Here is an 18,253-nt window from a genome sequence, read left to right as displayed (position 1 = left end):
GTCTCTCAGAGCTGTTCAAGCCAATCAGCTAACTATTGCTCTCCCACTCACAAGAGAAATGACCCAGGTTGTGTGGGGAGTCAGTGGCTGGGTTAAGAACAGAAGAATGGAGAAGAGAACATTTGTCCAGAGCAGAGCTGCTCCAAGTTCCCCACCCTGCTCCAAGCTTCCCATGCACATGGCTGTTGTCCTAATCACCATTATTCTGAGTGCATGTGTTCAGTCATTTCAGTGGTGAGCCACTTGAGATCCTGAGCTCTCTTATGCTTCCACATAGAGGCAGCAGCCACTTTTTTGAGAAAAGTGGTTATTTGCAGAGGCAACAACTGGTGATCAAGCATTTTCACCTCATGAGTATACACAGGCTGGTGCTTGAGCATGGTGTAAAAAATTATTCATATTGTCACTACTGCTCTGACGTTTCCTACTTTTTACACCCATTGAGTTGTGGAGAAAGATCTAAAATCAGGGAAATAAGTAACCACCATAAACTATTCAGACTTTTACCCCCAGAAAACTTTAAAGGGACCTTGTCTATTACTCTTCCCTGGTGCTGCTCAACCAAATGTCTTTGCGCATCTGCTCTTTAAAATACCTGAAAGAGCCAGGGCATGTGCTTAGGCTCTTTTGTTGGGGGAAGAACAGACCAGGAAGCAGATGTGCTTGTTTGCATGCTGACTCAGTCCCTTGAGCTAGTGATGATCAATGTGATAATTCTCTAAACCAGTCACTGACAGCCCAAAAAGGGAGGACAACTAATCTAAGGTGTCCCTCGGGGTGTGATGGAAAGGGATAAGAAAAATCACTTCCTTTGCAACATCCTCCTCCAAAGTCCTTTGAATCTCTGCCAGTTTCTAAGCCTACACTCTGCTTTGAAGATGAATCAATATACAGCAAGTACAACAGGATGTGAAGCCACTAAACTTTTTCATCCAACATGGTCAAAAAAGCCTAACAAGTACAACATCCTTATTTATTATCATCAGAGCACAGACATTTGGAAAACAGATAAACTAACCTGGAACCTTCCCTCTTATCCACCAGTAGCCCAACCTCAGACTAAAATGCTGGCAAGTCTCAGAGAAGAGGCTATAAGTGATGTTTGTGCTCCTCCCTTCTTTTTGCACAGATCTAAATCTCTGTACTGATTAGAGATGTCCCTTTCTCTTCCACTTCACACACACAGAGTATTCAGCAGTGCAACATACACCATACCTGCACTGTAGTTTACAGCTTCAAGCTCTGGCTCTGAAAGGAAACAAAAGAGGGTAAAAAAGTGTTGGGCTGAACAGGTAGAGGGTCATGAACATGGCATACTTGGCAAGGATCAGGTCCACAAGCACCATGATTTTCCAGAGCTTGCAGGTTTTGTTGTTTTGGGGGTTTCGGGGTTGGTTTTCTGGTTGGGTTTGGTTTGGAGTTTTTTTTGTTTAGTTTTTTTTTTTTTTTAATCAATGTTTCCCTTCTTCACATCACACCAGGAGTGTTTTTGTATTACCTGCTCCAAAAGCAGACCCATTCCCACCACACAACCCTTTACAGCCTTTGAGAGAAAGTTTCTTGTTTTCAGCTGAGCTAGAGTTAACTTTATTCCTAGTAGCTGGTGCAATGCTGTGTTTTGGCTGATAACACACCAATGTTTTACACTGTTGCTCAGTAGCACTTAACCCTGATCATGGACTTTTCAGTCTCATGCTCTGCCAGTGAGATGGGGTCCAAGAAGCCGGGAGGGGCAAGAGACAGGACCCCTGACCCAAACTAGCCAAAGGGGTATTCAGTACCACAGCACATCATGCCCAGAATATCAGCTGGGGGGAGTTACTTGGAAAGGACCTATTGCAGCTGAGGTCAGGCTGGATATTGGTCAACAACTGTATTGTGCATCATTTGCATTTATTTGTTGGTTTTTTTCCCCCCATACCCTTTTAGTTTTTATTATCTCCCCCTGCTATTTCCTTTATTCTAAGTATTACATATACTCGGAGTATTGCCCACAATTCTGGTGTCCTCAACATAAAAAGTACACGAACTGTTGGAACAAGTCCAGAGAAGGGCCCTGAGGATGATCAGGGGACGGGAGCACCTCCTGTATGAAGACAGGCTGAGAAAGTTGGGGCTGTTCAGCCTGGAGAAGAGAAGGCTGCGTGGAGACCTCAGAGCAGCCTTCCAGTATCTGAAAGACACCTATAAGGATGCTGGGGAGGGACTCTTCATTAGGGACTGTAGTGATAAGACAAGGGGTAACAGGTTAAAACTTAAACAGGGGAGGGCAAACCACAAGTAGCTGCATGGTTCTGAGCTATCAGCTAGGCTTAAACCACAACAGAAAAGCACAAAGTCTCTGAGCACTTGATGGACTAGCAGGGTTGCTCACTCACCCCCAGCAGGAACGGGGAGGGAATTTGAAGGGCAAAAGCAAGGGGGGGAAAGAAAGGAAAAAAAACTAAAACACCCCCAACTTGTGGGTTGCCTCTTGCCCACCCTACCTTTGGAGTAAAAAACATGAGAAGACCTTGACCACTGGTGTGTGTAAGCACAGTTCAGCAATAGCAAAGCCATGGGTGTGTTACCAGCTCTGTTTTGGTAACAAATCTAAAACACAGCACCATCTGGGCTGCTATGAAGAAAATTAACTGTCACAGCCAAACCCAGTACAGAGCTACTCACCTTTAGGCACCTCCCAGTGTTTCCTGGTGAAATGAAAAGCATTAGGATGTGCATTTAGATTACAGGTAATATTCTCAGTAAGAGCAATTACTGGCTGATAGCTGAACATTGCTTCTCAGACACAAGCTAACATAAAGCTTGTAAGAATAATGTAAGCATTGTAAACCCCAGAAACTCATTTGCTGTTAATTCCAGCTGCAGGTATTACCATATTCAAAAGGAACATCTGAAATTGCTAGTACTTAAGTAATTACCTGTTCAATTAACTGGCTGGTTATGGCATGTAAAAGAATTGTAAGTGTGATACAAACAGAATTTAACAGCAGGAGTAGAAAGTGCTGTTAGATGTTTTACAATAACAAGGGTAGCTCTCTACCTGATCTAGGCAAGACAGTGAAGAGTATCTCCATCCCAGCATGAATGTGATCAGACACATGACAGTGGAGCAGCCACGTCCCAGGGTTCCCAACTAACATCTCCACCATTTCAAAGGTTCCAGGAAACAGATCTACAACATCTGCTCTGTAGCTTTTGCCATTCTGTCAAAGGGAAGGGAGGCTGTTAGTGTGCAGTGCCCTGTGCTTCTTTTACAGAAAGAAAATTCTATTTGTGTTGCTGGAGAGCACTTCAGTGCTACTACAGCTTTTAAAAGCTCAGAAAAAGATTTCAAAGATTAACTCCTGGCTGTAGCTGGGAAAGCAAACAACCTAAAGGTTAGACATATCAGCACAATACAAAGGCTCAGCAAGTCAGATTTGGATGTGTAAAATCACATCCCTTTCCTAGATGGGTGAAGTTTCTGCAAGGTCATGCAAGTTCTAGTCCATAGTCACACACAGGTGACTATACCAATGGTCAGTTTCTGCTTTATCATGAGGGGATATTCTTACCTTGTATATGAAGGTCTCGGCATGAAAATGGACTGTGTGGACATCAATCTCCTGACCCATTCCCAGCAAGTACCAGTTCACCCACTCACCCTGAAACATGGTCAGCCCAGGCAAGTTTGCGTAGAGCCTCCCATTGATTGCTGTGCAAAAAACAACAGAGAAACAGTAGAAAAGGCTGTTATTGAAATGGTAGCAATGTTGAACCATTTCAGAGGAAGAACATGCACTGGAAGCTAGATGCTACAAAGCTCATACAGCAACCAGCACATCAATAGTGCCTTCCATATGACAATCCCCCCAGAAGTTTGGCAGCTCAGCTCAAATCTCAAAAACTACCTCTGCTGAAAACTGCAGAGGTGGTTACTTCTAAAAGTCAAAACGCAAAAATTGACTTTTTAGCCCAATGATCAGGAAATATGTATATATCTATATACACATAAATCTCTGAACAACTTACTTGAACAATGAAAATGGGTAAATCCTGCCAAAAGGCAACCCTGTCATTCTGTGTCTCATGCTGGCTGCACACGTTACATGCTGATCACTTGTAAAATCACTACATGGCAGGACTTTGTATCAGAATTAGCACAGCCAGAAGGAATACTGCTTTGACTGTAAATGCAGGAGAGGGACTGAAACTGTGAGCTGAATGCAATGTCAACTTTCATGCACAGATGACAGAGGGAATAAGACTTGGACACAATCCAAGGGCAGGAATACCCATGTTTTACACCCAGATCTGCCACTGTCACTTTGTATAGATCAAAAAAAGCATCAAACTTCAGTGTGTTGGTTTTGCTAGCCATAATATTGGTTTAACAATAACAACTTCATGGACGTGTTTATTTAGAGATTTTTTATATCAGCCAGTCATAATGACAGTACACATAAGGAGATAAGAATAGCAAAGAATTATTAACTGCCAGGAAGCTTGTTTTGCTGAGAATACTTTACAGATAGAATACAGAGAGAAGCTAACATAAATATGTCAACATAGAAAAAGGTGTTCATCCTACTATGGTAGAAATATAGTTTTCCATTTTTGGGTAATCACCTAAAACAACGGAGTCGTGTATTGCAGCCACATAGGTTGGTCAATCTGAAATCTAATATACTCTAATGGCCCTGAGACAAACCAAATTAAATTAGTCTGACAAGTTAATTTCAAATTTGATTTTATTTCCTATCCCAAGTTAGACACACCAGATATTAACCTCTCTGGCTCATATCTTGCTACTCCTTTTGACAGGGACAGCCATAATAGACAGCCTTCATTGTAGATCAAATCTTTGTGCTGTGTATGTGCTGCAATATTGAGAACATACAGCTTAATTCTGTGCAATGCAAAATCATGAGGGCATTCACTAGGAGTCAAGCTCTTGGGTTTTGGGTGGCCGACCACTTAGAGGTCACAGAATCAACCTGAACTTTCTGTAGATAGTAATGGGTGTTCAATGGGTGTCTACCAGGCATTACCATGCATTTTGTTGCTTTCCACAAATTTGTCATCCAGCAGGTTGATCTCCTTGTGATTTCCCTTACTGTAATGTTCCACATTCTCCTCCAAGTACCAGGACTGATTTTCATCAAAAACCAGGAACAGTAGAGCAAACTCCCTCTTTACATCCTTCCTGATCCCATCAGATCGCAGTGCCCCTCTCCGGCAGATCTTCAGGGGTCCAATCAGACCACTGTACATATCCTAATCACAGTGAAGGAGAAAAAAAGAAACTCATACAACTCTGAGGCAAAGATCTTCTCACCTTCTCTCTTATACACACTTTTCTTTGACTTTCAGCAACAGTATTTTCTGTTCCCTGTACCACTGCACTGAAAACAAACAGTGCTACTGTGTAAGTACTCACATTAGAACATCAGCTACCACAGCACAAAACCAGAGACTAAACATGTTCTTTTAAATGCGAATCCAAAAGTCAAATAAGAATGGTAACAAAATATTCTGACTGCAAAAACTGCAACTTGAGATAAAGGGGCAGTAAATCTCTGGGTTGAATGTTACGGCTTATTCACAGATCCTCCCTGTGAAATCAGTGCTATAATTGATCCTAGCAATGCTCAAATCTTCCTGCTTTATCCATGGGGCCTAATTTTGGAGAATTTCTGCGTTTACAGGCTAGCACTTTGGCTCTCAAATAAAAGCCATGACTGACTGGAAGATGCTCTCATATCCTACAAATCACTGAAGGAAGGTTACTGTCAAGGAGACAATGGACTTGTTTCGTGAAGGTTTTCTCTCCCAGGAGAATGCTGGAGATGTCACAAGGTTGTTGTTCTACCTCTTGGCTGGGCCAATCTCTAAATTATATCCATCTCCCATTGTGTAATACTAGAAAGGGTGAAAAACATGTCTAGTTGGGCCTTTCTGGTTCTACTGTCTACTTTACCTTTACTGGGTCCACCACGGAATAGTAGATCCAAGGAACACAAGCTGAGTCACTTGGCCCCGGACCAGATCTCTCAGGAACTTCCCATCGGTATGTAACAATGTCACCTGAGTGAGAGAAGAACCATTAACACCAGTGATACACTCACTCACCAGTTTGCTGAGCGTCATGCAGAACACCACAGAAAAAGTGCAATTTCAATTCTGATTTTGTTGGACACAATCTTTCTTCCCTAAAATACTGTGAAGCAGGATAGCAGTTCTGCTCTCACAAGCAATGCAGAGGGGCCACAGGATGAACACACTATCTGGTATCAGCACAGCTCTATTTTATCTGCCAGTTTTGAGGATGGAGCTGATCGAAGAAATTACATTTCTCTTCAGTACAGATTGAGCTTGAGATGACTTTTCATCTCTGAAGTATATTTATAATGCTCAAATTAATTTTTAAGATTACTATTTTGCATATTAACAATATGTTTCAGAAAGACAAGGCCTCACTGAAAATTTTTTTATTGCTTAGACACTCTGCACAAGTTGAAGGAGACAAAAATCTACACAAATTGGCATCTGGACTATGAAAAAAATCGGTGATTTCACTCGGCATCCTGACAAGCAATTTTGCATTTTGCCTATTTCATATTACTGTGCACATCACAAAGTATAGGTCCCAAAGAAGGGCAAGCTTCCCTCATCACGGGCAGTTAGCCCAGAGCTACCAAGGACTGAGCTATGAATTGTCATCACCCTTCTTCCTAGAGACACTCCACACAGTGTGGGGGGTAAGGCTGCACACAGAAAGGTTTGTGCTACAAACATCCTAGGTATCAGAGCAGAATATGAACTCCCAGGGCTGCTATTTCCACGCAGATGGTATCACTAAATCTAGATGAACTTGAAAGACCACTTACTGTTCAGTTCCAGTTCTCTACCATAAGAGAACAAGTACATCTAAGCCTGCCTAAGGAAACCAGCCTAGCCATAGGCTAAATTAGCTTTGTTAAACCATACAGGAATATGACTAGAGACCAGTGACTTACCAGGGTTTGCTACTTGTGGCTGTCCCATCTCTCTTTCCAGAACCCCATGTGCATGAATGGAGTAGGGTCGTGTGGCATTGTTCTTAAACACGATGTTGAGAATATCTCCCACTTCTGCCCACAGAAAAGGACCTTGAGATAGGAAGAGTGTACTCTTGAGACTAGCAAAAACTGTCAACATATCTCTTGAGAATATTCCCATATCTCAAGATGTATAATTTATTTATTTGTTAATATATTTATGACATTCCCCTCCCTCTTCTCTACCTCCCAAAAACAGAATTGGAAGTTGGTCTCAATTCAAGTCTTAAAAAAAAAAAACAGACTGAGTTTCACAATGAGGGAAGTGAAGGCTGTTAGGCATTTTAACTGTGCCCAGTACAACTAAGACTTGATTTCTGAATACTGCTATGCTAAATTTCACACCGTGATCATCCCTTGCTGCTGATTTAAAAAAATATGGCAGTATTCAATTTGGCCTGACAGGGGTCACAAATCAGAACTGCAACCTATTTTGAATGGTATGCACTGCCTTAGCCTTGCTGCTCTAGCACCACTCAGTCCTAAGTTCATAACACATTGCTGTGATTCCATGGACTAATCAGTCATTGCAATGTACTCCTCCACTTCTCAATGTCTGTCTGCTTTGGCCCCAGAAACATTTCTCTCACAGCAACAGATTTTCACCTACACCTCTCAGGGTGCTCTCTAGAAATCAGCAGTTGTTTCTGTCCTACAGTCAGAAATGCAGGTGTGAAGAATGCTTTGCCCAAGCCATGAAAAAGTTGGCAGACGCATGCATGAGAATCCATGGTTTCCTACAAGCTGTTTTCAGGACCTTCTTTACTGCTATCTCCAAAGCTATTAGATATGGATAGGAGACAGTCTGAATTCCTCCTCATTTAGCAGATGCCTAAATAAATAGGAGGCCTTCAGATTATAGTCTTTAGGCACTGAAACTCTGGAGTCCAAGTCCCACCACTGTGTGAGCAGAAAATATACCCTCTACACATACCCTTACCTAGTATTCCCAGGTGCTCATCACCATTTATCCTGGCCTTGGGGGTCTGGAAAGTCCCATCGGTGTACTCCCTGTAAACTGCCTTCTTGTACTTGGAGCCAAGTAGTCCATTCTCGTTGCTCAAAAATACATCGGCATAGCTGAGAAATGCAGAGTGAGTGCTGAGATAACCCAAAAGCTCAGGGGCAATCAACAGCTACCTTGTGGCATTAGGTTCACTAGTGAATGGGTTTCCTGAGACCTGCTTTGGCTGCAAAGATGGGCACAGAGGCTGCAGCTCCAATCAGCAGCACCACCAACAGTGCCATATGCACCAGGTCACAGAATGGCCAAGATACCTAGCAAGCTTCACCACAGTCTACTAGGAATATACCGAGAAACTTTGCCAAAGGGTTTCCCAGAAGACAGGCTTTACCTCTCTGCAGAATGGTTGTGCCGCTCCCTCTCCCAGCTCCGGTCAGGCGCATAGTCCCACACCACCTCCTCTGCCATGATGTAATAAATCCGCACACCCCTGTACTGACGGGCAGGAGCAGGATCAACTTTTCCACACTTGGAAACGGAGTAGCGTTCCCTCATTCCAGCCTGGTAGTGATTGCTCGTCTGGCAGTAGATCTCAAAGATCCCTGAGGGAGGCAGCATGAACACAGATATCAGCTACTTTCAAAGATTCCAGGAAACAGCTGCTTCCCATGCAGAGCCTGTGACATGGTTGACATTGGTATGTGTTGTGCGTATGGGTGTTTGTTTAGGGAGTTCGGTTGCCACAGGCTGAGATTAAAAGGGGTTGTTAGAGAAACCAAGTAGGAATGGCACAACAAAGTCCTACACAAAAAAAAAAAAAAAAATCTCAGAAGGGTTTCTTACACAATAAGCAGCTTACTGGAAGGGAGGAAATCAGCAGAGTAATATAACCATGCTACCACAGCTGAGATGCTGTTGAAGTAAAAGATCTAGCCTGCAAATGCCAAAGGGGAGGAGACAACTGGCAGCTGAGGCCATTGCACTGCATAAGCAAGACAGTATTGTGTGCCTTCCCTGCAAACTGGGAGGACAGGGGTAGGTCAAACATGAGCCTCCACAAGCCATGGAGAGGGGAGTTAAGTTCTGGCACTGTCTACTCCTTTACTGTGAAAGACATGCATACATATTTCTCTGGGTCACAGGCAGCAACACCCATCAGGGCTGTTACTGCAAATATTAAACAGGAAGAGGCAGCCTAGAGAATCAGTGTGGGACAAGATCCTGTATCTCCTGTGCTTCTCCAGAATCAGATGCAAATGCAGGAGCTGAGGCCTCATAAATGGGACCAAACAGGATCTAAAGCACAGCTCACTCTGTAAGAGTTTATGCTGTGCTGAAGAATCAGCCACAGGAACAAATACCACAACAGGAGACTTTGCCTTCTGCTAAGTTAGATGTGCAGGCACTTACCATTGTTATCAGGTTGCATGAAAGCAGTAGCAAATGTGTGGGGGAACAGACTGGTTGAATCTCTACGCATCCCATTCATCTGTAGAGTGTTTCCCTGAAACACAGCTCCATGTACATCTGCTTCACTGCCCAAACCCAGAAGGTGCCAGGTCACATTGTCTCCTTCACACACATTCAGCCCAGGCAAGTTACCAAACATAATTCCATTGATGGCTGCAAAGGAGAATGCAATTCATTCTCTGCAGGTAAGAGATTCATTTTGTGCACATGCTTTGACACAGCAGGCCTGGCAGCTGAAGTGTAGCTTTCTTGTAATTCACCCTGAACACACTTCAAGACAGCTGAGCTTCTTGTCCCATGTCCCACCTGCTGCCTCCAGCCTCACCTGATTTCAGGCCAATACAACACAGCCATTCCAGCTCCCCAGCTCAGTCTTTAGGTGAGCACCACCCCATGTTTTGCAGGTTCAATCCTGCTGCACACAGAACAGCATCAGGCCATACCATGCATCCTGTTTGACTCCTTGAAGTCATCATCCTCTTGCACCGAAGCCTCTTCCATCCTTAAATAGTACTTTATGTTTGCATTTAAATACCAGCTGAGGTTCTCGTCAAACACACTGAAGAGAAGGTAAAACTCTTTGTCGATCCCTTTCTATAATTACAATAATGGCTGTTAATTTTTAAAACTCACCAACTAACTGTCTTTACAGTTAAGGATGTTTTTGCCTGGCTACCATGTTCCCCACTGAGGGCCAGGGCTGTCCCTTTACTCATGTTGAATGTCCCTCTTTTGTTTCACGAGAGGCACCACTTGTGGTTTTCCCATGATATTTCACACAAGTGACTGGAATCAATCTAAGGATACCAAATCACTGCCTCCTTTCCCCATCCCTATGTTTAAGGGTGGGTTTCACCATCTCTCCAGATCAGACCTGGGAATCAAGAGCCCAGCCCATGAGGCAGGTGGATGACTACATTCCATGCCTCCTTTATCTTACCACAGGCCTGGACTGAGGATTTTTTTTATTACCCTAATCCCCTGAAAATGTTCAATCTCCTAAGAAAAGAACTGTAAAGTATGATGCATTCCCCCACTAAAAGAATACCCCTAGTGTTGTCTAGATTGTCTCTTTGATATCTGCTGCCTCAGCTGTACCCAGGAAGACACTCTGCAGAGAAGGCTGAGCAATTCTGAGTCTGCAGCACACAGGTGCACGAGAAGTGGCCATGCACCTTTCCCAATTAAGCATTCATTAAAGGATTGACTAAGATCATGGAATTTCTGCTCCAGTTGATTTTTCCCCATCCTACCTTTACAAAAAGGTCTGTTTTCAACACCTGCAAATCTTTTATCTTTATAACAGCTCCTTCACATAGTGGGATGTACATATTCATGATCCTCTGCTCAGAAGAGTCACATTTTCACCCTGTGCCACATGTTGATCTCTTCTGCATTCCCAATTTAGCCACATCATGCCACCACTAACAGTCAGCTCCTCCAGGGAGGCTCTTGTGGAAGCTCTTTTCAGACTTCAGACTTAGCAGCCACTCCCTGATCTACACCACAAGGCAAGCAGGATGGCAGTTTTCCTGCTGCCTGCTGTTTTTCACAATAAGGCTCTACTAATCTGTCTTGCACTTCCCAGGATATTAATTTATTGCCTTCCCTACGTTTACTGACATGAGCAGACTACCCAAGTAAAATTCCAAGAGGAAGTTCTGGTCACCCTCCAGATTTCACCTCTCCATTAAAAGCATAAAGACTAACGTAATTTCCACATGCTTTTTTTTTTTTTGTAGTCAACTCTACTTGAAAATGAACTGATCTTGCAGAAGAAATGAAGCTTACCCAAACCTCAAAGCATTATATCACTCAAGCAAAAAACCTGAAAGTCTTTTTAACGTTTTTGAGACTGCAACGATTATTCCACATGCCTCTGAAAGCAGTCTGCTATGCAAGTCTCAGGACAAAAGTTAGCTACAAAGTCACATCCAATGTACAGTTCAGCCAAGTTCATCTGTGAGTTTTTAAGCAGAGCCCAGAAACCATTTCCAGGGCAACCCTGGGGAACCTGGAACACTAGACTTTCCCATGTGAAAATGTCTGGGGCATTGGAATGCACCAGCATTCCTATGTTAACCTGACTTGTTGCTTCGATCTTACTCTGCTGGATTCATGCTAATATACATCTGTTCTCATTGTGTTCCCTGATGTTTGGCTGTTGCTTCCTGTCTCTACAGGAAAGCAAAGAACCTGGTAAGAGCACAGCATGAAAACCCCTTTTACCTGTTTGTTGTTCTCATCCAAAGTGCCTGGCTTGCAGATAATCAGAGGCCCTACTAAGCCTGAACTGGGGTCTTTGATGGGATTCACAGCTGAGCTGTACATCCAGGTCAGGCATGGAGGGTCACTGGCCATGGGCCCAACATGCTTTGGCACAGTCCAGCGGTACGTAAAGTTGTGCAGTGGTGCAACAGAAACCCCATTCTCAAACAGACCTTTAAAACAGAGATTGGCATGGTTATTCCCAAAGTCCCTCTACAAGCTTAGTTCCATCTTCTCACCAGCTACATTCAAACTGGGTTTTACTTCGTTCCTGTCACTTAAATACCCAGCATCTCTAAAGCATGGCATGGGTGTAGTTAAGGCACAGAGGGATCTGCTCTCAGTACCATGTAAACTTCCCACTGCACCATGGCAGAGGTGGGCATGCAAGGGGAAATAAAGAAGCAGATCCAGCTGCATCTGGGGAGTTAAATATTGGAACCATGTGGTTCTCTAAGCTGGGGGGCACTGGGCACACTACTCTGCTCAAAGGGTCTCAAACAGCTAGAGATGACCTGAGCTTTGGTTTATAGCTTTCTTCTCAGAAAAAAGAATCTCTGGAAGCATACTCCCTCTGGCACCCTTCCTGGGCACCAGTTCAGTGGAAAGACTCCTTCAGCAAGGCTTCAGGCAGGCTCAGAGGACCAAGGTGGCTTGCACCTAATTCCTGACCACATCCAGTCCTTCACAGCTGCAGAAACTCTTCAGCCCAGAGGAGGTATGGGATGTGCAGCCCCACCACCAGCATTAACATTGAATTACTCAAGAAAAAAAGAACCACAAACCATCATGGTACCGCATCCCTTCCCATGCCTTCCCATAGGACACTCCGTGAGGCTGGATGCTGAATGGCCAGGAGGCTTTGTTAACAAATGTCACCAGGATGGTGTCTCCAACTTCAGCTTTGATCACTGGACCTACGCAAATTGTAGAGAGCATGTGAGCAACAGAGCAACAGCAAACCAAAGCAGTCAGGACCACTTTTCACCCAGGCTGAGTGAGCAGAGGATGCAGAAGAGGCAGGCACTCCACATGTTGGCACTGCCTGAGGCCCTTCAGCCCTGACAGCAGGAACAGGGACTGACAAGAGCTGTTTTAAAGCACTTTGGGTCTGCAGGAGAACTCAGAGAGGCTTCAGGCATTCATAGAATAAGTAACAAAATGGCAAGATGTGCCAAAACACCCTCAGGAAAGGCCCATGTCTCTCACTCACCTACAAAAGGCTTACCCAGCCTTCTAAGACATGTGCCCTGGGCAGGCAGGTAAAGAGGGGTGTGAAATTCTCTAATGCCACCCCCTGCCTGTGAGCCACTACTCCTGCCAGCTAGAAAAGAACTGTGTGTCTTTAATACAACAATCTTATCCTTCAACCCTTACTACTAACCTCTGAATACTGCCCCAATAGAAAAGTGATTCTGTCTATTTTACCATTTCGCATCCTCTGCCTGTCCCACTCACTCTTAGGTGTAACTGCTGTAAAACACCTCCCCTGTGCCTCTCACTGCACCATGAAATGAGAGAGCAGCTACAGCCAACTGGTACCCCTGATATCAGCATCAAACTCACTGACAATGAAAGCAGATTTGTGTTGCTGGATGATTCCTACCAAGTATCCCAAGGTGTTTCTCTTCTTCCGATTGCTGCTTTTCCTCACGAAAGCTCTCATCAGTATATTCCACATACTTTGCTTTCCAGTAGACTCCTCCAATTCTGTAAGGGCCACGCCTGAAAAACTGCTCAGCAGGGCTAATTGAAAAAAGAAAACGTCGGGCAATTTCTATGAATCAGTCCTGTTCTCCTGCTCCCTCTTCCCCACACTCCTCTGGCAGTGTCAGCAGCATCTCCAAATCAAGAAGCTTTTCAGACAAGCTTTTCAGACATCACCACTTTGGAACAAGCACAGCTTTTCTGTGAAGCTTTTTAATCCTACAGACTCATCTACCTACATGTTCAAGGAACACCTCTGGCCTACAGCCCTCTCCCAGCTGAAACAGCTGGGTTCAATGGCACAGATCTGAACAGCATCTCAACACAAGATGAGCGAGACAGGGCAGTGAACAAAACTTCAGTGCAGAAAACTGAAAGGCTATAAATGACAAATCCTCCATCATCGCCCTCTCCAAACACAGACATAACATGCCTTGCAGGAGACTCAGCTTAGTTGCAAGGCCAGCTCACAGGTATAAGGAGCTTTTCCTTCTAAGTTCTGCAAAAGAGTTGTTATTTGGCTTTTGGTAAACCATCACTCCGCATTTATACTTCTCCACCTAAAAGAGGTATATCCTCTTCAACAGTGTCCTAAGGAAGAGAGGGGGAGGAATGTCTTTGTTTCAGTTAGCCAAAGTCTGAATGGGAAATCACTCACTAACTGCTATCACAACCATGTGACATGTGGGACGGAAGGATGTTGGAGAGGTCACTTCATTTGATTTCCCAGAAACTGCTTGCTGCAGAAAGGGTACAGTGAAGCGTATCTGCAGGCTAGCTCTGCCACCCTGTGTCTGCTGCAAGATGTGCTTTCTTAGTAGTTCAGCACACTTCTTGAAATCACCCGAAGTGCCTAGTACTGTTCTCAGTACAGTCTAGCTACAGCAGCCTTCATTTCCAGATGGGGTGATCTGCCTTCCCAGGAATTCCACATGAATTGCAGATATGTATTTTGGTAAGAAGGAAATTCCACATTTTCCTTAGCAGCCTCCCCATCACAGACCAGATACCCCCAAACATTGCCCCAGCCCATTAGCCTCTTGCTTACCTGCCTTCCTCACTCAGCCGTTTCCCACTGCTTTGGTCGAGTCCTGAAGGTCCATAGTCCCACTGCACCTCCTTTGCAGCTATGTAGTATTTCCGAACTTTCCCCTCCAGGTTGGATGCTGGAGATTGCCGAGAACAGGGCCGGACTTCATAGAGTGCTCCCATCCCAGCTGTTCAAGACATGGTGGAGGAGGACATACATGCTTTACCCCTCTCAACCAGTTTGACCAGCAATGAACAATCCCACCTTCCTACTATGAACTGGCCATTTTCCTTTATTGTCCCAGAAGGTGATTAGATGGTTCTCAAGGCAAGGAATTTGTGTTAGTGAGCAGAACTTCTTAATTGCATTCTATGGAAGTACAGGCAAAGAGCAAATAGAGCCTTCTGCTGTCCTCAGGTACCATGGTGTACCATGCAAGTGCCTCTCACAGGGACTACAGATTGAGGCACTGCTTCATCTTCACTTTCTGCTGTACCAAGTATTGTCTTCACCACTGATCAGCATAGAACACCATACAGTGGTATAAGCCATGCCCAGGAAGTCTGGCCCACACTTCAATAACCAGATCACCCCAATTTATACTAGACAAGGAATCACCCAATTCATCTAGGGATGTTTTCAGTGGGGATGCTGCCCAAGGCACTGCCCCCCCTACCACACTGTGCATCACAGGGCTACACCGGGAGAAAAAACAGAGGCTGCAGAGCACAGGACATATTACAACCTCTGCCTTACCTTCTATGTGATCATTGACCTGACAGCTCAGTAGCCATCTCCCAGGGTTACGGGGGATCATGTCTGCTGTAACAAAAGTGGCTGGGAAGAGGCTGGCCACATCTGTCCTATGGCCTCGAATATTGAGCATTTCTCCATGGAAGTAGGCTGTATGAACATCGATTTCATTGCCCATCCCAAAGAGATGCCATGAAACATAATCTCCAGCACACATCGCCAGCTCAGGCAGGTTTCCAAACACGTAACCATTAATAGCTGCAAAACCAAGCAAGCAAAAATCAGATCAGAAAAGGGTCCTTCAGAGCTTCTGCCAGCAAATCACAGTACAGAAGTGTTTGCAGGATGGACATAACAAGAACTCAACCCCCCCTTCTTGTTCTGGAGAGCACAGCCCCACAACTCATTCATAAAGTTAAGTGTATTCAAAAACCTCCAAATTACTAACAAAGGCTCCCTCATGCCAAAGATTAAAGGAAAATAACATTTTTTCTGGAACTGGAGTATCCCTGTGACATCATTCACTTAGCACAATATCTAAGAGCTTGTTGTCTCCCTTATCCCTGGCATACAACAGCCAAAAGTGCATTTCAAGATATCAGAGCACCAACACCCCTGGAGCATCTGGGCAGAGTCTGTGGCTTCATGAAGGTGACACTGACCATGCATTTTGTTGCTTTCTTGAAATTCCTCATCATCTTTGTCTACCGAGGCTGGATCTGTGCAGAACAGTGCTATGTTTTCATCCAGATACCAGCTTAGGTTCTCATCCACCACATTGAACATCAGAAAGAAATCAATGTCCACATCCTGACGTCTTTGAGAACTGCCAGTCAGCATTCCTAGAGTGAAAGAAAGGATGTATGAATATTCTTCCATGCAAGAAAAGCAGTCATCAGCACATAGATTAAAACATCAGTAGAAGAGTAACTCTTATCACACAAATTAGATGTTTTCCCCAGCATCCTAGCACAGCTCATAGCAGAGTTCCAGCAAACTCACTCTTATCTAGTATATCCCTGTTACTACACTTATCACTCACAAGCACCTTTGCCACTACATGACTGAACCACACCACCTTCACCTTTCCTGCTGAAATCAAACAGTCCCCAGTTTTTAACACTTAAACTAGGTCATGGACAGAATCCCTGCTTTTAATATGGATTCAAACAGCTCTCAGATAAAGAGGCCTACAAATTCACCTGCACAGCCACTAAGGGAGCAAGACCACATAATGACTAGAACATCAGAACACAGGCTCTGTCTTCTCCACTCATACTGCATTTTCCTCTGAAGCTGCAGCTGCCCACCAAAATATCTTCTCATTCCACTCTTGTTCAAATCACAACAAAAATCCTGTAAAGGTATAGAATGAAGCTGCAACCCTCAGCTGCTTTCTCTTGGAGTTTTCACCTTTTTTGCATGTAAGTAATGGCCCAATTAATCCAGATGCAATGTCCTTTGGTGCATCAATATGAGAGTGGTAGATCCATGTCAAGCAGTTTGGGTCATCAACAGTTGGGCTGTGATCTTCAGGAACAGTCCAAGTATAGGTGTAATTCCCTCCTGGGAAAACAGCATCATCCTTCTTCTGATCCTGGGGGGACATATCAGGATACAGGGATCCTAGAACAATTGAGCAACCACAACATCCATTCAAGAAGAGCAGAGGTGCCCACACACAGAATCATAGAATAGTTAGGGTTGGAAAGGACCTTAAGATTATCTAGTTTCAACCCCCCTGCTGAGCTGCTCTCATTCAGAGTTGCACAGAGATACCTGGGTAGCAGATTTCAAAGTGACACCATACCAAGGCTGAAACAGTATTTAATCATGATTCCCTAAGACAGAGACAAGAGCCACTGTAAGGTAACTTTTCCAGCAAATATGACAGCACAGTCAGAAAGATGATTCCCATTTCATCTCTTGCTACTTTGCCTTCAACCCTGCAACATGCCCCAGTCAACCTCTCTACAATTTTTAGGGTTGCTTCAAATAGCTGTTCTTTAGACTCACACTTCACCATTGTTGTGAGCCACCTGCAGCTCATACTCATGATTCTTATACTACAGCACTTCAAATAATGAATACAGGTCTTTTCCTTCTTCACCACTCTCCCACTAGCAAGTTTAGCAAGTTCTAAAAACAAAGAAAGCCACACTGTGTATTGTAATGCCCAGGTCAGTAAATTACTCCTAGACACATGAACCTGCTAACCCAACATCCGGTAACCTCACTAAACTATTGCTTTTCTGCAACATAGCTTTGGGCTAACCAACTCTGTGGCTTTACAGACATCTTTCCACAATGCACACTCCTAAGCTCCCAGTGAGAAAAATCTGCCTCCCTTATGGCAGTGCCCCATTTACCTTCAGAGTCCTTTTCATAGAAAACTCCGTGAGGATGGATTGTATATGGTCGACTAGCAAAATTTCTTAGGTGTACTTTGATAGTATCCCCCACTTCTGCTCGGATGATGGGCCCAAGGAACCCCAGCCAGTCAGGTTTAGGAATCTCAGTGGTATATGTGGAGTCTGTGTGCTGCTTATAGACAGATTTCTTGTACGTGCTTCCCACCCTGTCTTTTCCAGGCTGGAGGAATTTTGAGGCCTTGCTGTTGAATTCAGAAAAGGGAAAGGCACCATGAGTCATGCATTATATAAAACAGCTGGTTGATAACACAGTGGAGTGACAATGACACACAGCCTTCCCAGATAAGCCTGAAAGCTTGGTATTACAGAGGACTGCCTGCACTTTCATAGTATTTCCAACAAAATCACTTGAGGGTGGGGGAGATCTCCTGAGTTCTCTGCCCAAAATGCAGTCTAAAAGATGATTTTCTACTTAACAGATTCCAAATTATTTATTTTAGCAGACAGAACGGCAGACAAGTCAGGCAGGTACGTACCCAACATGTAAGCAGCTTCCCGACTTAAAACCTCATAGAGGTACTAAAGTTCAACTCATGAGTACATTTGC

General features: G+C 44.2%; 1 protein-coding gene across 5 annotated transcripts in view; it reads right to left on the bottom strand.

Moving 5' to 3' along the window:
* Positions 1 to 18,253, bottom strand: part of HEPH (hephaestin) — a 29,655-nt gene that overhangs the window by 6,305 nt on the left and 5,097 nt on the right. For 3 of the 5 annotated variants that reach the window (XM_065689772.1, XM_065689770.1, XM_065689773.1), the window contains 18 exons: positions 17,644 to 17,888; positions 16,688 to 16,900; positions 15,937 to 16,116; positions 15,278 to 15,532; positions 14,540 to 14,708; positions 13,391 to 13,530; positions 12,570 to 12,701; positions 11,746 to 11,957; positions 9,960 to 10,110; positions 9,457 to 9,669; positions 8,438 to 8,648; positions 8,023 to 8,162; positions 7,002 to 7,133; positions 5,963 to 6,069; positions 5,034 to 5,259; positions 3,558 to 3,697; positions 3,044 to 3,206; positions 1,216 to 1,248 (listed from right to left, as the gene is read on the bottom strand). In XM_065689772.1, coding sequence (XP_065545844.1) covers positions 1,216 to 1,248; positions 3,044 to 3,206; positions 3,558 to 3,697; positions 5,034 to 5,259; positions 5,963 to 6,069; positions 7,002 to 7,133; positions 8,023 to 8,162; positions 8,438 to 8,648; positions 9,457 to 9,669; positions 9,960 to 10,110; positions 11,746 to 11,957; positions 12,570 to 12,701; positions 13,391 to 13,530; positions 14,540 to 14,708; positions 15,278 to 15,532; positions 15,937 to 16,116; positions 16,688 to 16,900; positions 17,644 to 17,888 — 3,062 coding nt within the window. The other 2 variants (XM_065689775.1, XM_065689774.1) reach the window with 2 other exon arrangements.

Source organism: Lathamus discolor, chromosome 9 (genome assembly GCF_037157495.1).
Source record: "Lathamus discolor isolate bLatDis1 chromosome 9, bLatDis1.hap1, whole genome shotgun sequence".
NCBI classification, from domain to species: domain Eukaryota; kingdom Metazoa; phylum Chordata; class Aves; order Psittaciformes; family Psittacidae; genus Lathamus; species Lathamus discolor.
Note: the sequence above shows the minus strand (reverse complement) of the source record. Positions and strands in the feature narration are given on the sequence as shown.